Source organism: Sapajus apella, unplaced genomic scaffold (assembly GCF_009761245.1).
Source record: "Sapajus apella isolate SASKATOON/1434 unplaced genomic scaffold, GSC_monkey_1.0 scaffold55, whole genome shotgun sequence".
In the NCBI taxonomy this organism is placed as follows: domain Eukaryota; kingdom Metazoa; phylum Chordata; class Mammalia; order Primates; family Cebidae; genus Sapajus; species Sapajus apella.
The window spans coordinates 15,264,531-15,288,423 of record NW_022436995.1 but is presented as its reverse complement, the minus strand read 5'-3'; the positions used below and the strand labels follow the sequence as shown (position 1 = coordinate 15,288,423).

Below are 23,893 nucleotides of genomic sequence, written 5' to 3'. Positions count from 1 at the left end.
CCTGCCTTCCTGCCTTCCTGCCTTCCTGCCTTCCTGCCTTCCTGCCTGCCTGCCTGCCTGCCTGCCTGCCTTCCTGCCCTCCTGCCCGCCTTCCCGCCTTCCCGCCTGCCTGCCTGCCTGACTTCCTGCCTTCCTGCCCGCCTTCCTGCCTGCCTTCCTGCCTTCCTGCCTTCCTGCCTGCCTGCCTGCCTGCCTGCCTGCCTGCCTTCCTGCCTTCCTGCCCGCCTTCCTGCCTGCCTGCCTGCCTGCCTGCCTGCCTGCCTGCCTGCTGCCTTCCTCCCCTGTCATCCAGGGTACAGTGCAATGCACTGCGACCTTTGCCTCCCAGCTTCAAGCGATTCTCTTGCTTCAGCCTCCCAAGTAGCTGGGATTAAAGGCACCCGCCACCATGCCTGGCTAATTTTTATATTTTTCATAGAGACAAGGTGTTGCCATGTTGGGGCCAGGCTGATCTCAAACTCCTGACCTCAGACGATCCACTCGCCTCTGCCTCCCAGAGTGCTGGGATTATAGGCGTGAAATCTGCCTCTATATGCCTGGCCAATTCATGCTTTTCAAACATTAACTCCAGGATAACTGGCCTTCTACCAGTGTCCTTTGGGAAGCCTGACCTGCCTTCAGAGTCTTTGGGTCTTTGGATTCTAGATTCTTTCCTGTTTTCTCCGGTAACTCTTTCTGTGCCTCTCTGCCTGTTTCTCTTTAGCAATGTCTGTATCCTTTTTCCTGTGAGCTTTATTCTTGGTCACCTTGTTTCAGGAGCTTTGGATTTTATCTGAATGGGAATGACTTCCCATTTTGCTTCCTCAGCTCTGTCTTCTCCTTTATCGATGAACTGCTTATTTTCATCAGTCCTTGTAGTAGTTCCAGGAGAGTTGATTGTCAGTTCATATTGGACATGACAGAACTTTTTCCACTGAAGCTCTTGCTTCATAACTCTCCCACATTATTATCAGCAACTTTATCTCCCCAGCCTTTTCAATCATGCAACAAAGTTGGCATGATTTTTATTGCTTTTTCTTGTAGTTAATCTCAAGTTGCCCTTTCTTTTATAACCTCTTTTTAGACTTTTAACTTTTTTTGGCTAGTGTTTGCTTTTCTTTTTTTCATTGCTGTTTTTATTTCTTAATTTAGCAGAGTTTTGTGTGCTTATGCTAAACCTGGCATAGTGTTGGGTGACAGGTATGAATGATGTCATTCCTGCCCTCCGTTGGCTTAGAAACTCTTTGGGAAGTTAGAGCAAGAACACAGATTAACTATAGAACAAAGTAGGTAATATAGCATAAGTGCTAGGTCAGTGGTACCCACACTGTTGTAAGTGGTCAGATGGGAGTGATTTTTTAGCAAGAGTCATCAAAGATAGTGTGTTTGGGCCAATTCTGTAACAGCAAAAGAAGAAATAACTTAAAAGTGAATCAGTAGGTATGATCTATATGTTATGTATCAATGTGGTATGATCTGTGATTTATGCAGCCATAAAAAGTAAGATACAGTATTTGAAGTTTTTTTTATTTTTGAGACGGAGTCTCTTAGTGTCATCTGGGCTGGAGTGCAGTGGCGCAATCTCGGCTCACTGGAACCTCTACCTCCCGGGTTCAAGTGATTCTCCTACCTCAGCCTCCTGAGTATCTGGGATTACAGGCGCCTGCCACCATTCCCAGCTAAGTTTTTGTATTTTTAGTAGAGACGGGGTTTCACCATGTTGGCCAGGCTGGTCTCAAACTCCTGATCTCATGATTCGCCTGCCTCAGCCTCCTAAAGTACTGGGGTTGTAGGTGTGAGCAACTGCACCCGGCCTGAAGAAATTTTTTGTGAAATTCAAGGATGTTCCACGCAAGAAAGCAGCATACAAAACTTCATAAGATGGATATAAATTTTTTACTAAAAGAAAATCAAAATACTATGTGAATATTTAGAATTTTCTACGTATTTTGTGAATTATCTGCTATGAACATCTGTTAACAAACATTATTTTTAAAGAGGAATACTCATTTCCTATTACCTTTGAATTATTTGTTTGACCATTGTGCTGTACTGAATTGTTTTTCATTTATGCATTGTGTGTACATTTTCCTTCTTCCCTCCCCTCCTCTCCCCTCCTTCTGTCTTGCTCTGTTGCCCAGGCTGGAGTGCAGTGGCATGATCTTGGCTGATTGCAGGCTCCGCCTCCCGGATCCAAGTGACTCTCCTGCCTCAGCCTCCCAGGTAGCTGGGATTATAGGTGTGTGCCACCGTGCCCAGCTAATTCTTCTGTATTTTTAGTAGAGACAGGGTTTCACCATGTTGGTCAGGCTGGTCTCGAACTCCTGACCTCAGGTGATCTGCCTGCATTAGCCTCCCAAAGTGCTAGGATTACAGGCGTGAGCCACCACCCCCAGTCATGTGTACATTTTCTAGACATTATCCTTTGTGTTCTTTTAAGTTTGCCTAGACCATGACTGTGCACCAATAAAACTTTATTTACAGAAACAGGCAGTGGGTTGGATTTGGCCTATGGGCTATAGTTTGCAGACTTTTGATGCAGGGTATACACTTAGGGTGAAATTAATTCACAATAATTAATGTGGATTCATGTTTGGAATGACCTTCTTGATACTTTTTAATTTGGGAGACCATCTTCATAGATCTGCTTAATTTCTGACAACCTCGTTCTAGCTAAGGAAGGCCTCTTAGAGGAATAGGGAAAGTACTAGTTCTGCCATTTTCTTGTTCACTTATGATTGCAGTGGTATTATTATTTAACATAGTTTCTTTACAAGAATCTTTTTAAGCCACATATTCATCTTTGTGAAAAATTGGCATGGTTGTAGAGTGTGAATGCACTTAATGCCACTGAACTGTACACTTAAAAATGGTTAAAATGACTGGGCGCGGTGGCTCATGCCTGTGATCCCAGCACTTTGGGAAGCTGAGGCGGGCAGATCACCTGAGGTCGAGAGTTCGAGAGCAACCTGACCAACATGGAGAAACCCCCTCTTTACTAAAAATACAAAAATTGGCCAGGCATAGTGGCACATGCCTGTAATCCCAGCTACTCAGGAGGCTGAGGCAGGAGAATCACTTGAACCCGGGAGGCGGAGGTTGTGGTGAGCCGAGATTGTGCCATTGCACTACAGCCTGGGTAAAAAAGGCGGGACTTTGTCTAAAAAAAAAAAAAAAAAATGGTTAAAATGATAAATTTTATGTACTGTATATTTTACTGCAATTTTAAAATATTGATGTATAGCCACTTGCAGTGGATAGAATTCTTGTTAAGGTATGTCATGTTTTTCTCAGATAGCTCAAATATGGGCAGCAGTTGGCTGGCATGGGACTTCATAAGGATCCTAGTTTTCATCAGTACATTAAAATTCATAAAATTTAATTTCTACTATTTTTAGTTAAAGTAAAAAATAAATAGAATATTCAATATCTTCTTCCTGCATCCTGATGAGTCATTCCATCCACCCTTGGGGAAACACATACCCTCTGGAGAGTGAACACTGGAAAAGAGGCCTATTTCTAATAGGGTGTTTTTATTTAATATTGAGGCAGTACATTGATAATCCTTATTCTCTTGTTCTTCCCTTGACTGTGTATATTGCTAATGGTGTTATCCTGACCTTGTATTTTCATACCCATTCTTCCTTCCTAATCCAGCTCTGTTTTCTCATCCATATATATAAAATATGTGTGTATATATTTTCATATATATGTTAAGTGTGTATGTATTCATATACATACATATATATATATATTTTTTTTTTTTTTATTTTATTATTTTGTTTGGAGATGGAGTCTCGCTGTGTCCCCAAGGCTGGAGTGCAGTGGTGCATTCTCAATCTTAGCTCATGGCAACTGACACCTCCTGGGTTCAAGCGAGTCTCCTGCCTCAGCCTCCCCAATAGCTGGGATTACAGGTGCACGCCACCATTCCTGGCTAATTTTTGTATTTTTAGTAGAGATGGGGTTTCACCATGTTGGCCAGACTGGTCATATACATATATATATTGCCTAGGCTGGATGGAGTGCTGTGGTGTGGACCGTGGCTCACTGCAGCCATGACTCAAGCGATCCTCCCATCTCAGCCTCCTGAGTAATCTCATCCACATTTCTTTCTCTTTTTATTTTTTAGCCAGGATGTGTTCTCATCTGATTTTTTATTTTATTTTATTTTTTTAAAGATGGGGGTCTGTCTCACTATGTTGCCCAAACTGGTCTCAAACTCCTGGGCTCAAGTGATCTGCCCACCTTCGCCTCCCAAAGTGCTGAGATTTGGGCATGAGCCACTGTACCCAGCTGTCTCATCCCTATTTCTATGGCACTTTATATAAACTTCTTTGTAACTCTAATCACACTGTATTTTCTTTTTTTTTTTTTTTTTTTTTTTGAGACATAGTCTCACACTGTCACCCAGACTGGAGTGCAGTGGTGCCATCTCCACTCACTGCAACCTCTGCCGCATGGGTTCAAATGATTCTCTTGCCTCAGCCTCCCGGGTAGCTGTGACACAGGTGCCCGCTACTACTCCTGGCTAATTTTTGTATTTTTAGTAGAGACGGAGTTTTCACCACGTTGGCCAGGCTGGTCTGGAACTCCTGACCTCGTGATCTGCCCGCCTCAGCCTCCCCAAGTGCTGGGATTACAGGTGTCAGCCACCGCGCCCAACCCTATATTGTATTTTCATTATTTGCCTATATATATTTCTATTCTATATTTATTTATCTTTGAGACGGCATTTCATTCTTGTTGCCCAGGCTAGAGTGCAATGGCACAATCTTGGCTCACTGTAACCTCTGCTTCCTGGGTTCAAGTAATTCTCCTGCTCCAGCCTCCCAAGTAGCTGAGGTTACAGGCATGTGCCACCATGCCCGGCTAATTTTTTGTATTTAGTAGAGACAGGGTTTCACCATGTTGGTCAGGCTGGTCTCGCACTCCTGACCTCAGATGATCCACCCTCCTCGGCCTCCCAAAGTGCTGGGGGCAAGCATAGAATTAAGAACTAGCTTTACTAGTATCGTCCTCTCAGCTTCAGGTTATAAGACTAGGCCTTCTTTTACTCTGGGGGTATTTTTTTCTTAAACAGCTGCCAGACATTCAGACTCAAACTGAAGCAGGATATTTCCCTTCCCTGACTCCGTCACGGGACTCATGACAGGGGTGCCCTATTTACTAAGCCCACTGCTCTCAACTCCTTGCAGGAGGGAGTAGGTGAGTGAATGAGGCAGGAACTAGAGTGCACAGGCGCTGGAACTGGCTGGCTGTTTCAGTGCCGGTGGGATCAAACTCCATTTACCCAGGAATTACAGGCGTAAGCCACCATGCCTGACATATTTCTTCCCTCTCCTTGTTGAGCAGCATGTCTTGGTTATATACTGTGATCCTATGGCATAAGTGTGCTCTGACAGAATGTTTTACCAAATTATTGGAACTAAAACTTAACCCCTATGGTGTCTCAAGCACTCTGCCTTACCTTCATAATTTTGGTCAGCCTTCGTTTTTTTTTTTCAGAAGCCTAAATTACATCTTCCTGGCCATCACCACTTTTTCCACACCAGTACTTGCTATTAGGAATACTTGGGCATAAACTATATTTGCATAGTATATACCTCTCAGAATAATTATTGTAGTTGATCTTGCTGATATTAATTTGTTAATGCTAGAAACTCTACTGGAGATACCACAGTGAGCATTTTCTATATAGGAAGTTAAGACCCTGGGAAGTTAGATGATGGTATAAGATTATATAATATTTTGGTGACAGAACTAGATTCTAGCTCTCCAAACTCTTGGTCCTTTGGGCTGCAGGAGGTTGTAGTGAGAACAGTTAGAGCAGCATAGTTGGTATAGTATGTGTGAGGGGCTTTGCTTCTTATTGTTCTAACCACTACTTGAGAGTTTTCAGTAACTGCGGAGCCTACTCTTTCAGAAGGAAGTACATTCCATTTATTTAGACTGTGACAGCGGTTCAGTTTGGCATACCAGCCACCTGATCCACACTTTCAAGGTAGTCAGATGGAGACCAGAGCTTGATTCTCTGGGAGTGAATGGTTTGGAGAATTCTGTAGGACGTTCTGCCTTGGCTGCTAGATTAGTTGTTGACTGATGTGTGATAGCCAAATAGGGTGTCAGAGACAAGGTGTGGCTGGCTACTCTGTTGATGTGCATTAGTGTGGCCTTTACAGGATCAGCTCAGTATGAACCCTGTCATTATTTGGTGGCTCATAAACTGCTTACCAAGAAGAGATAAAATTCTGAGAAAATAGATCACATTAACCAAAAGGTGTAAAGAAAGGTTTGTAAGTCAGAATACCAATTTGTAGTGGTAGGCGTATACCAGGCTGGCTTGGGATGTAGAATTTCTTGACCAAACCAGGGATTCCCCGCTGCTGGGATCTAGCATAAGATCAAAACAAAAATCAGAAGATTGCTTGCTGGGGCGGGGGTAAGCATAGAATTAAGAGCTAGCTTTACTAGTATCTTCCTGCCAGCTTCAGGTTATAAGACTAGGCCTTCTTTTACTCTGGGGGTATTTCTGTCTTTAACAGCTGCCAGACGTTCAGACTCTAACTGAAGCAGGGTATTTCCCTTCCCTGACTTCTTCACAGGACTCATGACAGGGGTGCCTTGTTTATTCAGCCCACTGCTCTCAACTCCTTGCAGAAGGGAGTAGGTGAGTGAATGAGGCAGGAACTGGAGTGCACAGGCGCTGGAACTGGCTTGCTGTTTCAGTGCAGGTGGGATCAAACTCCAGTCACTCAAACCTGCTGTGTTCTGCCCCTCGTGGGAGGGAGTGCACAGGTGAGCAGGTGCAGGAGCCAGAATGAGCACTTTTGGATGTTAGCAGGCGCAAACTCTGTGCAGGCCATGTGGTAGCATCTAGGTGGGAAGCCTGCGACTCCTGAAGCCCCAGAGGGTGTGTTTTGGTGCTCTTTTAGCTCGGCTATCCACAGATGGCTTAAGTGTTAACAGCTCAGTGGTCCTGCAGCTGCCCTCTGCCAGTGAGGGCAAAGGACCAGTATGACAGCCTTTTGTATCTGTACTCATGGCTGCTGAGCTTTTGTCCAGTGTCCAGGAAAAATGGGTCACATGAACGAATTAAAGGATGGTAAATATGGGTGACCTTATTTTTATTTATGTGAGAAGGGGAGCTAAAAATGGGACAGTGGGTGGTGGGTAGGTAATTTTCCCCTGAAGTCTGGCTGTCTCCAGCTGGATTCTTCACAGTTATGCAGTCAGGCTGTCCTTCTGAAGTCAAGCCACTTCTCTGTGACATTGAGCGGTGGTCTCCAATGTCCAGCTGTTTCTCATCTCTGCTGACTGAGTCTGGGGTCTTTATAGGCACAGGATAGGGTGGGGGCCATGGGTGGTTTAGGAAAAGGCAACATTCTCGTGGGAAAACAGGGATGTAAGTTCTCACGTTGGGCCGCAATCTCAGGCTTTTGGCTTGAAGGTGAGGCTTTGCCAGGGACCTGCCTCTAGAATTTCTCTGCCTCCTGCCCCATCACTGTATCAAAACCACCATGCTGTATTCTTACTGTTCCTCTTATTTGCTGATAGTAAGTTGTCAGAAAAGCTTTTGTCATTACCAGTTTCCTTATGAAGGGGAGAATTGGTTAAGATTTCCAGGAGTACTGCTTATTTCATATTAACAAGTTACTTGAGTAGTATTTGTTGTTGCTATTGTTGTTATGTGTGTGTTTGTGGGGTTTTTTTTGAGACGGAGTCTTGCTCTGTTGCCAGGCTGGAGTGCAGTGGTGCAAGCTCGGCTCATTGCAACCTCTGCCTCCCGGGTTCAAGCGATTCCTCTGCCTTAGCCTCCTGAGTAGCTGGGACTACAGGCGCATGCCACCATGCCCGGCTAATTTTTTGTATTTTAAATAGAGACAGGGTTTCGCCATGTTGGTCAGGATGGTCTCAATCTCTTGACCTTGTGATCCACCCACCTCAGCCTCCCAAAGTGCTGGGATTACAGGTGTGAACCACTGTGCCCAGCTGTGTGTATGTATTTTGAGACAGGTTCTTGTTCTGTTGCCCAGGCTGGAGGGCAGTGGCATGATCATTAGGTCACTGCAGCCTTGAACTTTTAGGCACAAGCGATCCTCCTGCTTCAGCTTCCCAATATGGGATTTATAGGCATGAGCCGCTATGCCCAGATTGGGTGATGTTTGAAACCTATTATTCCACATGAGATTTATTGTTTGCTACTTAATATGATTTAGCAATACTGACCTTTACCATTTTCACATTGGTTCCTGTAACACTCTCCACAAAGGACTGATGTACTGTATTTTCCACTTTCACTGAGCACTTTCTGTGGATACACTGATTTTAGTCCCTATTTTTTCTCCAGGGTCATCTAGTAGCAGGCACCCAAATCAGGCAACTCCAAAGAAAAGTGGTTTAAAGAATGGCCAGATGAAGAATAAAGATGACGAGTGCTTCGGGGATGATATTGAAGAGATCCCAGACACAGATTTTGATTTTGAAGGGAACCTAGCTCTTTTTGACAAGGCAGCTGTGTTTGAGGAGATCGATACCTATGAAAGGAGAAGTGGTACCCGTTCCCGGGGCATCCCAAATGAAAGGCCTACTCGGTACCGCCATGATGAGAACATCCTGGAGTCAGAGCCCATTGTCTACCGACGGATCACCGTGCCCCACAATGTGAGCAAGGAGTTCTGCACGGGTGAGTCGCACCAGGTCCCACATCCTGCTGGCTGCTGTTGCCTTTCTGTTAAGTTTGAAACAGAAAGACCTGGCTTCTGAGTCACAGTCTCACACTAGGAATTAACTTACATGGCTTGGTGGCTGGCCTAGTATTACTATCTCTTGGGGGTTGCATCCAATAACAGCATTCTGCCATGGTGGAGAGATAATTTCTCTACATGTGTGTTTATATCCTGTATCTAGCAGGATCTGGCCTGCTACTTATTTAGTGTGTTGTCAGTAACAACTAAAGGCAAAGAGCCTACTGTGTAGAGTTGGATATTCAGATCGATTTTCACTCTGGCATCCCTGTTACTACCCATATATTTCACCAGAATTCAACTCTGTTTTACTAATTATTTGTTGCAAAAAAAAAAAAAAACGGTTAAAGATGGATGATAGGAATCATTGGCTAAAAATAGAGTTTTAATAAATTACATTTCTTTACTATGCTATTCTTATCTCCTCTTAGCCTAGGACATTGAAAGTTGGCTAATTTCATGTAGTGCCTTCTGTAGGTCATTGTAGATAATAATCTAGTTCTATTACCCCAGTGATTATTGTTTCTTTTTTTTAGCATTAGAACCTTTTCTTCAAACCTATGGCATATTAAACAGAGTAAAGCAGCTATGAGAGAGGTAATTCACCTCATCCCTGTCACATCCCTTCCCGCCAAACCACATTACTTCTTGGAATAGGGTTTGAAAACCACTGTTATTGAATGATCCTAAGAGCTAACGGGGAAATCAGAATCATTTTAGTAAGTAGAGAAGGAATTGAGTATAATATTTTTATTTTGGTTTGAAGTTTGGAATATAGAGAATATAAATCTTGAATGCTGACAGTGGCTGTAAAAACTGTGGATACAGCTAATTTCATTTGGAGGAAAGTCAGACATGGCTTTTTTATAGATAATAGTAAGACTCTGTTGTATTTGATTTTGCTGAGTATAGTAGCTTGCATGTGCTTTCCATGTGGGAAAAAAAAAAAATAGGCCAACTGTCAGGCTAAGAAAGACTGCTAAAATAAAAAAGAAAGAAAGAAACAAGACTGCTAGGCTGGGCCCAGTAGCTTATGCCTGTAATCCCAGCAGTTTGGGAGGCCGAGGCAGGTGATCACCTGAGGTCAGGAGTTCAAGATAAGCCCGGTCAACATGGTGAAACCCCGTCTCTACTAAAATACAAAAATTAGCTAGGCGTGGTGGCACACACCTGTAATCCCAGCTACTCAGGAGGCTGAGGCAGGAGAATTGCTTGAACCCAGGAAGCGGTGTCTACAGTGAGCCGAGATAGCACCACTGCACTCCAGCCTGGGTGACAGAGCAAGACTCCATCTCCAAAAAAAAAAAAAAAAAAAAAAAAGTACTGAATTTTGTCAGTCTTTTGCTGGCAGATTCTAGTAAGCCTGCCTCTTTACTATGGTGGTTTCCTTAAGTGGCGTGACAGTGTAACTTGCCAAAGTCCTTTGATTTTTAAGACCTGTGTAAAGGCAAACAGCCTAGCTCAGGATCAGGTTTAACTTAAATTGCTAGGTTTTAAGCTTTTCAAAGGCAGCTGTCATCTGTTAAGCCTGGTACTCCTCCAGGTCAGCCAACTATCCACCTCTGACTGCTTCCCTTTTTACTGCCCTCATTGTAAAAGAAACTGCTCCTGCTGCTAGCACTCTGTATCTGTAGTCCAAGTGCTGCTGCTGAGGCTGCTGGATTGTGCAGTGTGTGATTTCCCTGGAACTATTTACACTGCAGGATTTTTTGGACTTGGGAAGATTATGATCTGCCCTGGAGTCAAGTGGCTAAGAGTGAGAATAACAGAATCGGGAAGGATTCTCAGATCTAATAGAACCTGAGAAAATATTTGCTAACATGGACAAAAGCAGAGGTAGAAATTTTTCCTGTGGCACGCTCCAGCTCCCCAACTTGATCTTCACACCTGTTTTGTTTTTAATGACTGAAGTGCAAAGTTCTCTCATATAAAATGATTTTCCTATCAATAAACATAACACAAACCACGTGTGCTGGTCCTTTGCCATAACTTGGGTGTGGCATCTTGTGGTGTTTAGTGAGCAGTTGCCCTCCACTGGTGCGTGACAATGAGGGGGAAAGAAGCCCAGGAGCTTCATGCCATCTGGTTTTTCTCCTTGTTCTTAAGAGTGACAAGGAGTGGAAATGAAGCCCTTTTGCCAAGCACTGTCTATGCCAGAAATAGAGCAAGCAGGCACTTACTTATCTTGCTGAGCAGCTTCTCCTCCAGGGGATTTTTCTCTTTTCCGGCCCCAAGGCACAACCCTCCAGCAGGTTTTCACTGAGGGGCAGGCAGTCAGCACAGAGCTGGGGACACTTTCTCCAGTGGATCTGCCATCCAACTGTTTGGATCAAAATAAGGCAAAGTAGAATACATAGAGAAACAGTCTAAGACCGTAAAGTATTAGTGTTAGGTGAGTTGGTCACCTAGTATAATTTTCTCATTTTATAGATGAGGACATGAGGCCCAGAGAGGTAAAGCCTTTTTTTTTTCTTTTTTGAGACAAAAGTCTTATTCTGTCACCCAGGCTGGAGTACAGTGTCATGATCTTGGCTCTCAGCTCACTGCAACCTCCCCATCCGGGTTCAAGCAATTCTTCTGCCTCAGCTTCCTGAGTAGCTGGGATTACAGTTACCTACCACCATGCCTGGCTAATTTTTGTATTTTTAATAGAGACAGAGTTTCACCATGTTGGCCAGGCTGGTCTCAAACTCCTGGCCTCAAGTAATCCACCTACCTTGGCCTCCCAGAGTGCTGGGATTACGGGCGTGAGTCTCTGTTCCCAGCTGGTAAAGGATTTTCTAAGCCTTATGCACTGGCCAGGTGAAGTGACCCATGAGGGTGAAGGCTGCAGTGAGCCAACATCATGCTGCTGTACTCCGCCTGGGTGACAGAGCCAAGCTCTGTTTCCAAAAAAAAAAAAAAAAAAAAAAAAAAAACCTTACCCATCACATCTCCCTTTCTCTTCTAAATGTGAATTAAAAGGAGGAAAAATACAAGAAGAGAAGGGCAGTTTAATGGCAAATAGACTACAGACAGTCCCCCAACTTACCACAGTTGGATTTACTATTTTTTTGACTCTAGGATGATGTGAAAACAATACTCATTCAGTAGAAACTGTCGTTCAAATTATGAATTTAGATCTTTTCCTGAGATAGCGATATGCGAGTCTGATATTCTCCAATGCTGGGCAGCAGCAGGAGCCACAGCAGGCAGCCATGCAGTCATGAGAGTAAATAACCAGTATCCTACAGTGTACTGTGTTGCCAAGTGATTTTGCCTAGCTGTAGGATAATGTAAGTGTCCCGAGCAGGTTTAAGGTAGGCTAGGCTAAACTGTGACATTTTTTGGTAGGTTAGGTGTATTAAATGCATTTTCAACTTAGATATGTCCAATTTACGATAGATTTATTGGGATAAGACCCATTGTAAGATGAGAGACATCCCTGTAGTCTTTTCTGTTTAGTACTGCACTCTCTCAGGAACGGACCAGCAGTTTACAGAAGTGACTTGGAGAGCTCCCGCAGCCGGGCCTTGTGGCATTCATGTCCTGGAATACCAGATACTTTATTTTCTACTAATCCTCAGAGTAGCAAAAGAACAACATGTTTATCACCCATTTGGTGATGGCTTGGGATTTAGGATTCTGGCGGCTTGCTGCTGGTGCCCTGAGTACTGACTGCATGCTAAGCGGTGTCAACAGTGCGTAAGCTGTTATTCACTAGTTGCTCACACTCCTCTTGGCAGTACTCTTTGCCAGCTGTGTGTTGTGATGGGGAGCAGTGTTGTTTTAGGTCTGTTGATGGGGAAAACACATTCAGGAAGCAACTAAATTCAGCTCTTTGTTTAACACCGATTTTTTCTCTCTGGAAAGTCCTTTCAGATTCTTTGGCAGGGCCTCTGTCTCTAGCAGTCATGGATCATCAGACATTTCTCTAGCTTGGGCCTACCGGCTAAATAATGGTTTCCAGTGGTCACACTCTGTATTGGTCAGGGTCTTTCTGGATCTAGACTTGTAATTTGAAATCCTTTGAAGACAGATTCTATGTGTGTGTGCACACATGCATGTGTGTTAAGTTAAATATAAAACACTAGATGTGTGTGAGCACTCTGTGTTCAGTGTTGAGAACTCCCCAAAGAATACTGCTTAGGAAAGTGGTAAGGCTTCAGAGAAGAATCTTTATTCAACACTCATAATACTGGTTTTAATTTTTTTTTTTTAATTTCTTTTTTTTTGAGACACAGTCTCACTCTGGCGCCCAGGCTGGAGTGCAATTGTGTGATAGCGGCTCGCTGAAACCTCTGCCTCCCAAGTTCAAGTGATTCACCTGCCTCAACCTCCTGCATAGCTGGGATTACAGGCATGTGCCGCCATGCCCATCAAATTTTTGTATTTTTAGTAGAGACGGGGTTTCACCATGTTGGCCAGGCTGGTCTTGAACTCTTGACCTCAGATGATCTGCCCACCTTGACCTCCCAAAGTGCTGGGATTACAGGCATGAGCCACCTCGCCCAGCCTAACGCTCATAATATTCTAAAAGAAATATTTTAAGACAGTTTAGGTCAGTCAGAACACTGTGTTTATTATGTGTAACTGACTCTAAGATAGTCCTTGCTTTTAAGTTATGAAAATGTAATAGGAGATAGAAAGATGCCGTATGTGCCCAGAATCCAGTGAAAGTGTGGACATTAAGTGCACTAGGGGTTGAGAGGCAGAGGAGGTCCTGTAGGCTGCATCAAGGAAGGCTTCATGATGGAAGCCTTGATACATGGGCAGGATTTCACCAGGCAGAGAGGAAGAGGAGGGTATTTATGGGTAGGCTCGGCAGGTGCTGGTGAACAGTGTGAGTAAAGGGCATGTGGGAGACTGGTCATTAGTTGGCTTGGCCAGGGCAGAGAGTTTGTGTTGGGGAGTAGAAGGAACTAAAATATAGCTGTGGACCAGAGCACAGAGGGCCTTGTGTGCCAGTGCTATCTTTATCCTATGGTCATGGGGAATAACTGAAGGATTCTGGGTAGGAAGATGACATCATCTCTTTTAGGAAGACTGGCCTTGTGGTAGGATCCCAGGTAGAACGAGAGAGGAGAGGGGAGACCAGAGCAGTGTCAGTCATGCTCGTGATGTAACTTACATACTAGAGATTTGGACCACTGAATGGAAAGGAACACTAAGATACAAGGGAAGCAACAGAGGGTAATTTGACAGGCTGTGAAGACTGAAAACAGGGTTGAGTGAACAGGAGGATTTGGAGGTATTGAACCCATGGGGCAGGCAGACTGGCAATGAGTCTAGTTATCATTAGATTGCACGAATGTATAGTGAGCCAAGCCTACATGGTTTTGTGACCGCCCCCACTTTTTTTTCCCTCCTGCAGTGCTTTGTGCCTGAGCCCTGAGAAAGCAAATGCAAGAGTTGCTACAATGAGGGATAGGGAGATGTGGGAGTTATTAGTTATTAGAGTTTTAATCAGGAGTTAAAAGTTACATAGTCAAAGAGAGGCTGCTAAGCTGGTTTCCTTATCTATAAAATGGGATAATACTGTGGGTTAAATGAGATAATGTGGAAAGGCAGCTAGCACAATACCCAATTTGTAATTATTTAGTAAATATTTGACTTCAAATATGAATTTGCAAAGGCCCCCTCAGTAAGATTATTTCAAAGCATCAGCATTGAGAGCATACCTACTATGTGCCAGACGCTGTTTTAGATACTCTGCGTAAGTCATAGTTCCTTACCTTAGGGGCCTCTGAATATACCTGAACCAAATATGTACATATACTAATAACAGAAATGTAGTCGACTGCAGTGGCTCACATCTGTAATCCCCACACTTTGGGAGGCTAAGGCAGGAGGCTGGCTTGCTTGAGCCCAGGAGTTTGAGACCAGCCTGAGCAACATAATGAGACCTCATCTCTACAAAAATAAAAATAAAAAAATAGCCAGGATGTCGTGGTATGTGCCTGTGGTCCTAGCTACTCGGGAGGCAGAGGTAGGGGGATTACTTGAGGCCAGCAGTTCGAGACCAGCCTGGGCAACATAGCAAGATCCTATCTCAACTTAAAAAAAAAATGACTCGAATTCTCCGTTTCCTCCATTGTAATAAATTCTCTATTCATGATCCCTTCCTTGTGGGTAGACTTCTTTACCCTCCGCCATTTGTTCTCTGCTGTACAGCCCTCTTCTGTCCTCAGGTGTGTAAAAGCCCAGATGGGAGGCAGTGGGGTGCTCTTGGTGCAGGCGTCTCTGCAGTTTTGCCCGAAGGATGAGCCACCTCCACACTGTGTGCTGAGATTTAGGGAATAACAAGTGTGAGAGATGACCTGAACTAGAGTTCCTATTTATTGTCTTAAAAAGGGGCCAGGCGTAGAGCTCAGGCCTGTAATCCCAGCACTTTGGGAGGCCAAGGCTCCCGCGGATCACCCGAGGTCAGGATTTCGAGATCAGCCTGACCAACATGAGGAAGCCCCATCTCTGCTAAAAATACAAAATTAGCTGGACATGGTGGCACATGCCTAAAATCCCAGCTGCTCGGAAGGCTGAGGCAGGAGAATTGCTTGAATCTGGGAGGCAGAGGTTGCGGTGAGCCAGATCATGCCATTGCACTCTAGCCTGGGCAGCAAGAATGAAACTCCATCTCAAAAAAAAAAAAATCCAGTTAAGCTTGAGTGAGGTGCTCTGGTCTGAGCTTCAGCACCTCTTATCCATAGCCATTTCTTTTGGAAAAAGCAGCTCTGGTTTCTGCCAGGAAGGGAAGCAGCTGGTGAGAGAGGCCACAAGTGATTTGTTCCTGCTGCTTTGTGACTCTACTCTTCTCACCCTGGCTGACTAAGTCTGTGAGTTTTGATGAGGATGTATCTAGCTCTCAGGGCAAGTTTGGCTTTCAGAAAATTCCAGACTAGCAGTTGTCTTTCACAGCTGGCATTCCATTCCTGCCTCTGAGCCCTAGCTGCCTTCCTCTGCTTCCTGTCACCAAGAGTCCCTCTAGAAGTTGTCTAAGGCTTTCGAGACCAGCAGCGTTATCTTCTCAAAAATAGGTGGTCAAGCAATCTGTTTTGAACTTTTTGCATGTGTGTTCAAAAGGAATTCAGGAAGAAATAAATCTTGGAGTTTAGAAGTGCCACTGAAGAATTTTACCCTGGAGGTAGTGAGGCCTCCTGTGGCAGCTGTTGTAGTTTTGCAGAGAATTCTTCTCATTCGGAGAATCAAGTCTCTGGTAAGCATCTCATTGCCTTCTCAACCATAGACCCAACCCACGCAGGGTCCTGCCTTGTCTCCCCATAACCCCCTCCCCAACTTCATTCCCCAACTGCATGTTTATGGATTAGATCAGGTGCCACAAAGGATGTCATTCTGAGGGAGAGCCACTGGGGGACATCAGGAAGTAAATTCTGGGTGGTGTTCTGGACAGAACAGCTGCATTGGATAAACCTATGCTCCTCTACCAAGTGTCACAGCTTTTCACTAAGCAGAGCTAATGAGCCTCGTTTCTGAATTTGTGTCTCCAGCAGGCAGACTTCCTTGACAGTGACTTGGTTGAGTTTGGGGAACCTCAGGCTCTAGCAGGTGTGGAAGAATTTATCACTCCCTTTCTTTATCTTGGAATCCTTGAGAGTCCCTGGGCCTGGATAATTGGGTGAATGGTTGTCATAGGCCTGAAGGGCTTGGTTTGATCATTGGTGATCTCGTGAGGTTTTAGAGCAGTACTCTTAAGATAGGTATATTAGCTAGCCTCTTAGCCCAGTAATGAACCACTGTGCTTCTTACATGTTTTCCAAGAGTTTAAGCTCAAACCAAGGGCTGGAATATCTGGAGCCTAGCACATTCCAGCCTGACACCTGAGTTCTTCTGAAACTGCCCATTGGTCATTCCAGAAATGCACTGGTCCCTGGTAATGTCACTGCTTTGCTAATATGTGCCCTCTTGCCATTTCAGAGCCACAGGTGCCTAGGCAGAGTGAGAAAGGAGTTTGATTTCTATGTATCTACCATCCTCTTGAAATTCAGTAGTCAGGCCAAGGCGGGCAGATCACTTGAGGTCAGGAGTTTGAGACCAGCCTGGCCAACATGGTGAAACCCTGTCTCTACTAAAAATACAAAAATTAGCCAGCAGTGGTGGCTCATGCCTGTAGTCCCAGCTACTTGGGATGCTGATGCAGGAGAATCACTTGAACCCTGGTGGTGGAGGTTGCAGTGAGCCAAGATCACACCACTGCACTCTAGCCAGGGTGACAGAACGAGATTCTGTCAAAAGAAGAAATTTCTGGAAAGGACTAGGGAGGTCACTTTTTCTAGTTTAATATGCAGACACTGTGTTCTGTAGTAGCCTTGGCAACAGATTTTCCCTTATCCTCAGTAGTATTCATTTGGCCCCAGAGTCTCTCCTTCCTTCGAAATTTCATTTGAAATTTTCATGACTTTATGCTACCCCATAGGTTCCCTGTGTCCTTTGAAATCAATTCTTCTTGGTCTTCCTATTATTACTTTCTACGCCGACTACTTTACCCTGCATAAAACAACTCAGCTTTTAAAACCTTCTGAGCTTGGCCTTGCCCACTGCTGTACACTGAACCTTCCTACCAGCCTCAGGGCTTCAGGCAGGGACATTTTCATCTGCACATGTCACATGCATCCTGGCCTCCGGGAAGTTCATGGTTCTCCACTCCTACCTAGAGTTCTCTTCTATTCATTGTGACTACAGTCCTGCCTGTCTTTTAGGCATAGTTCAAATTGAGACCTGATAATTCATACCTGTAGCTCCTGATTTGAATTCTATCCTTTGCACTTGTGCTTGGGATAATACAGTCTAAGGCTGTTGTGTTATTTTCGGAAGTCTGTACCTATGAATTTTTTTTTTTTCCAGCTAGTTTATAAGACTGGGGGGCTGGCGTGTGGCTCATGCCTGTAATCCCAGCGCTTTGGAAGGCCGAGGTGGGTGGATCACCCTGAGGTCAGGAGTTTAAGACCAGCCTGGCCAACATGGTGAAACCCTGTCTCTGCTAATAATACAAAAATTAGCTAAGCGTGATAGTGTATGCCTGTAATCCCAGCTGCTGGGAAGGCTGAGGCAGGAGAATCTCTTGAACCTGGGAAGTGGAGGTTGCGGTGAGCCGAGGTCATGCCATTGCATTCCAGCCTGGGTGACAAGAGTGAAACTGTCTCAGAAAAAAGACTGGGAATGGTGTCTGTTTTTCTACTCTTTTATTTTCTTTACCTCCTCCGCTGCTCCCCACTTCACCACTGACTTGCTTGATGTACTGTTACTCTAAAACATTTTTAATCATATTTGGAAGCACTTTGTTTTTTTTTTTCTTCTCAACTTTCTTTTTTCTTCTCAACTTTCTTTTTTCTTTTTTCTTTCTTTTTTTTTTTTTTTGAGACTAGTCTCACAATATTGCCCCGCTAGAGTGCAGTGACATGATCTCGACTCACTGCAACCTCTGCCCTGGGTTCAAGCGATCCCCCACCTTAGCCTCCTGAGTAGCTGGGACCACAGGTGTGCGCCACCACCCTCAGCCAATTTTTTTTGGACTTTTAGTAGAGACTTTCACCATGTTGGCCAGGATGGTTTCAAACTCCTGAGCTCAAGTGATCTGCCCACCCTTGGCTTCCCAAAGTGCCGGGATTACTCTGGCCAGGCATGAGCCCCCACACATGGCTCCCAGTCCCCAACTTTTTGTATTGAAAAAAATTTTCAAACTTACAGAAAACTTGCTAAAATAGTATAATGAACGACCATATACCCTTCATTTAGTTTCACCAGTTAACATTTTGACACATTTGTTTTATATAAAATAAATACATATGAGCACACACACATATTTCTGAACCATTTGAGATTTAGTCGTACTCATCATTAGATTTCATCCCTAATTTCCACAGCACATAAATTCAGTGGGATATATATTGCTCTACACAAACACACTACTAGATTGCTCTCGGCAAAATTTAAATTATTACAAAAGTATTATCTAATACACTCCATATATAAGACTTTCCAATTATCCCATTAATGTCCTTTATAGCTGTTTTTTTTTTTTTGTTTGTTTTTTGAGACATAGTTTTGCTCTTGTTGCCCAGGCTGGAGTGTGCTGGTGTGATCTCAGCTCCCTGCAACCTTCACCTCCCAGGTTCAAGCGATTCTCCTGCCTCAGCCTCCCAGGTAGCTGGGATTATAGGTGTGCACCACCACGCCTGGCTAATTTTGTATTTTTAGTAGAGATGGGGTTACTCCATGTTGGTCATTATAGCTGTGTTTTTTAATCAGTCATTGTACATTACATTCAGCTGTCGTATCTCGTTTCCTTTAAACTAGGACAGTTCCTACAACTTTTGTTGTTCTTTGTGTTGTTGATACTACTGAAGAATCTAGGCCAACTGATTTCAGAATGTCCCTTAGTTCTGATATATTGATTGTTTCCTTGTGATCTGATTCATGTTGAACATGTTTTCTAGGACTTTGGTAGGGCATCACATCATATCCCCTTGTCCCATCACTGGGGATAAGTTTGACCACTTGATAAGGTGTTGACCACCAGATTCCTTCCTCATAAAGATAATTTTTCCCGTCAGAATTAGTAAGTTATCTTGTTGACCTGTTCTTTGCCTCTTAAAGTTCAAAGCTTTTTCCAGTAGAACTTTAGTATGAAGGACTGAGGTCCAGCGTGGACATGGGGCTGGTGTAGTTGTAAGTGGGGGAGGGAAGAGGTGCGGAAAGAGTCAGATGTATTGAGTACAACGAAGGGAATAAGCAGCATGTTGACACCTGGCAGATGAGGACCCTGCTGTGGTGGAGGGGAGCATTGGAAGAGAGAGTAGAGCCCCGGAAGAGAGAATGAAGTGCTAAGATAGAGAAAGCACGTGAAGGGAACTGTCTCTTGAGACCAGAAGGAACTTGGAGAATTTAGGAACCAGAAGTTGGCCAAGGGGTCTGGGATGCAGTGCAGGTTGGGTACCAGGTAAAGGTAGTAAGGTAGACCGGCCAGATTGTGAAGGTGTAGTTAGGTTTCTTATAAAAAACCCTTCCTTCAGAGAGCACTTGACACCAAATTGCGTTACTGCCAATTTGTGGTAGCTTTAGTGTAGCTCTCCAGGGGCTGTCTGTACATTGCTGGTCAGAGAGTATAAATTTACCAGTGGATTTATATCTCTAAAGGATCCAGTATGACATCAGCACCCAGTTTTGTGACTGCCACAGAATGGAATCAAAAGTCATAGTCCTGGAGAAATCCCATGCCTGTAAATGAGCTGTGTTCCTTGTTGATAGGACTTGGGACACATGCAGCCTTTCCAATTAAACGGCCAGTCAGTGACAGGACTGAGTTAGATCTGAGATAACACTTTGTTGTGGGAGCCTTGTTACTCAACAGAAAGACTGGGCAAGGCTGAAGGTGAGAGGAACCTTGGACATGGTGCTGAAGGGTGTCTGTGGGTGGGGGAGTGGGGACACGCCATGAGTGTCTATAAGGGAGGGAAAGGCCTGAAATGCTATGTCCTGCCATGTGCAGTGTCAAAGCGATGACCTGACAAGGGGCGGACTGCAGCTGGCACGTGCAGTGCTGGATCACTGCGTTCCATGGCCTGAAGAGACAGCCCCAGCCTCATGCAGTAGAAATCGGTTGTACAAGGAGGGGTTCTCTTTCCTGGCCTGTACTGAGTGTGCTTCCTTGATACCCTAAGGTCAATCAGATCCTAAAAAGCTCTCGGCTTGTCACGAACCAGTTATAATTATCTCTCCCTTTCTTGTTTCACCAGCAGCTGTAAAATACATATTAATGCTCAAAGAAACCCTACCAACTGATTTTACTGCCTTGATTTCAGAACAATAAAGATCTACCTTCCAACTCAAACATAATTAGGCTTGGCCCGTGTTCAGGCTTTGGCAGTTGCAGTGTTGTTGTTTGCAGTTTACACGCTATGTTCTTGGGTTCCTTCCTTTGGAGTTTATTTTATTCCCTTGGCCTGTTTCTGATAAGCCACTCCAACTGGTTGGACTTAATGTGTATAAATGTTTAAAAGGAACATTTTGTGGTGTCTGTACATACCTTTCAGAGCAACAGAGTAGAGTTCTAGACCCTGTAACTGCCAGACTCTGAGCAGAAAGGTTCTTGGCTTTGTCTTTCTAGGCTGCAAAAATATGCCAATTCATCAGCAGTGCCCCTTCCCCCAACACAGATCAGTGAGGAGATGGTGAGAGACTCTCAGCTTCCAGCAGCAGTGTCTAGCCAGCTGGTGGGGGGGTGATGTCTCCTCTCTTGTACCATTAGGTTTTGCACTCTTAAGGGCCATGAAGTGACAGCTAGCAGAAAATGCTTCTGGCAGCTCTCAGAGAGCCCTCAGAATGAGGGGGCAGGGGAGGGGCTGTCTGCCTGTACACATAGCACAAGAGCCAGACCCAGAACCCTTGATGAATGGAGTAGCAGGCCCAAGACTCACTGCCCTGACCCATTTCAAATCTAACAGAAAGAATTCTGATAAACAGGTAAAGAAATGCAGAGACGAGTGAAAACTCTGCTTCGCGTGACTCTGCAGGTAAAGAGGGTGTTTGAAGTAGTCAGGTGCGTGACTTGTCTGACAGGTTTGAGTTGTTAGTGGCTTAGGACTTTTGAAAATTGTTCAGCCTAATTAGTTCTGATAATATGTGCGTGTCTGACGCAGGCCATAAAAATGGCTGTTTTAATCAGCTGTTGACATGCAAGGTCAGGCTGCAGCCTCCAGCGCAGACACCTGGAATACCAATGACTGCCATTTGAGAAGGAGGTGGGAAGAGAGACTCAGTGCTCCTCATGGCACTGTTTATTGTCTCTCTCCAGACCAGGAATAGGTTGGGCAGGTAGAGGGACTCGGCTAGCTAACAGGATAGTGTTTATTTGATATGTTAGACATTTTTTTTGTCATCATCATTACATGACATTGTTATTCTGCCTTCCCTGAGAGGATACAGACCTGGGTCCTATAGGTTCAGTCTTTGTACTTGGTTTCCTGATGTGAAAACATGAAGCTATACCCTCATTCTGTGTGGTTTTAAGAATCTATGCAGGTAGGACTGAACCTGATAAAACTTCAAGAGATTTTCTTCTGATGTGACGAGTGAAGAAAACAGGTTTTTCTAGACAGGGCTCTGGAACGACGGAATGATGATGAATGTACTGAAAACATTTGTTAACTTTTATTCCCTAATTCTCCTACCTTAGAGTAAGGCCAGAGCAGAAACGGCGCTAGGTTCGCGTCACTTACATGTCTGAGTACCTGATGAGAGCTCACCTCTGTTGACAAGTGTAGCTGGAACAAGATGAGAAGGCGAAGGCTGAAGAAGTAAAAGATGCATTTCCTTACCTCAGGCAGTTTACAGTGCAGTATAATTGAGGACACAGGATCTAAAAAGGCGCCTGATCTAGCTGGACAAAGCTAGTGACATGCAGCCCCACAGTGACTGGCTAATTAGAATCGGTGTTTGTTGGTCCCTTGGCCATTGAAGCCAAATGGGGCTCTTTGGGAAAGGGTCTGTTGTCAGCCCAGTGGCTTTGGCATTTGTAAGACAGCATTGGCATCTTGGAGGGAGCGTACCTTGGTTGTCAAAGTAAGAGCTGTCCATTGCAGATCCCAATTTTTGGGTTTGCTGTTTCTATACTGGTATGTTGACACTGGTGCATATAATAAATACTTTAGATTTCTTCACATACACCAGCTGCTATAGATACTGGCTTTGAGCATTGAAAAACCAAGTATTTTCCATAGTGTACTTTCAATGACTGATTCTCCCCAACTTTTATAACAGTTGCCCATTTTTGGTTTGTTGTTGTTGTTGTTTTGTTTTGTTTTTGAGACGGAGTCTCACTTTGCTGCCAAGGCTGGAGTACAGTGGTGCGACCTCAGCTCACTACAACCTCTACCTCCTGGGTTCAAGCAATTCTCCTGTCTCAGCCTCCCGAGTAGCTGGGACTACAGGCGCATGCTACCACTCCCGGCCAATTTTCCTATTTTTAGTAGAGATGGGGTTTCACCATACTGGTCAGGCTGGTCTCCAACTCCTGGCCTTAGGTGATCCATCCGCCTCGGCCTCCCAAGGCGCTGGGATTACAGGCGTGAGCCACTGTGCCTGGCCCCAGCAGTTGCCTGTTTTTAATGGTCAGAGTAGCCTAAAGGCAGCCATGGTGTACTTAACCATGTACTCCTTGCCCGTGTTGTGAGTACTGGGTTACACCCACCTCAGATGGGGAGAAAATGACAAATTATTTGAGAAAACATCTTTGCTAGCTTAGTTTCTTAATCAGAAAGGAAGAGGAAGAGGGGAGCAGATGGAACAAGTCCTCTTGCCCTGCAGTTGAGAACAGCAGGGACAAGAAGGCCAGCAGGGTTAGCTAGTGTCTGTGTCTCTTCTACATGTCAGGAAGGACAAGGGGCCTGCTTGTGAGAAAACCTCACTGCCCAAGATGGCATTTCCCCCACTTTGGGAAAATCACGTTCTCTTCTGATACGCCTAATAGGTTGCTGTTATGGGCTGTGTGCTGGTCTTGGTAGCACTAAGTATATTAAGGTAGGTTTGGCCTTCGTGGTCTAAAGCTAAACTGCTAAGGGAGATTAAGTTTGTCCCCGCTCTGTGGTGACCTGGAACAAGTTGTTACTTGGTTCACCATCCACTACTTGAGCGCTGCAGAGTGTGCCTCAGTCCCAGAAGATGAAGACGATGGGCCAGGGGGTGGGCCATGGTAAAATGTTGGCATTTGCAGAATCTTGGATAGAGTATACCCAGTTTTGACCCGGTTTCTGCAATCACCTTCCCTTTCTCTCCTCCTTTTGAATCGCAGACTCTGGCCTGGTTGTCCCAAGTGTTTCCTATGAGCTGCATAAAAAGCTGTTGTCCGTGGCTGAGAAGCATGGGCTGACCCTGGAGCGGAGACTGGAAATGACAGGCGTGTGTGCCAGTCAGATGGCACTGACCCTTCTTGGAGGACCCAACAGGTAACTGCCTGTAAACTGGCAAGGACTCAATGTGGAGTGAGGGTGCTGTGCCTGGCCACCACCACAGTGCCTCTCGTATGTACACACAAGTTCATTGGGCAGTTTCTGCTTATCTGATGGGAGTATCTCTCTGAAGTCATTTTCCTGCTGTAGATGCTGCCAGGTTTCTTTGTTTGCCCCTGCTCAGACCCATCTCCTCGACATCCTCATTCTTCTCCTAGCAAGCTACCT

At 44.7% G+C, this 23,893-nt stretch overlaps 1 protein-coding gene across 5 annotated transcripts in view; it reads left to right on the top strand.

The window, feature by feature from the left end:
- The window catches only part of EDC3 (enhancer of mRNA decapping 3), a 63,615-nt gene that overhangs the window by 30,157 nt on the left and 9,565 nt on the right, over nucleotides 1-23,893 (top strand). For all 5 annotated transcript variants that reach the window (XM_032244835.1, XM_032244840.1, XM_032244836.1 and 2 more), the window contains 2 exons: nucleotides 8,330-8,665; nucleotides 23,509-23,662. In XM_032244835.1, coding sequence (XP_032100726.1) covers nucleotides 8,330-8,665; nucleotides 23,509-23,662 — 490 coding nt within the window. The remainder of the gene's footprint in view (nucleotides 1-8,329; nucleotides 8,666-23,508; nucleotides 23,663-23,893) is intronic.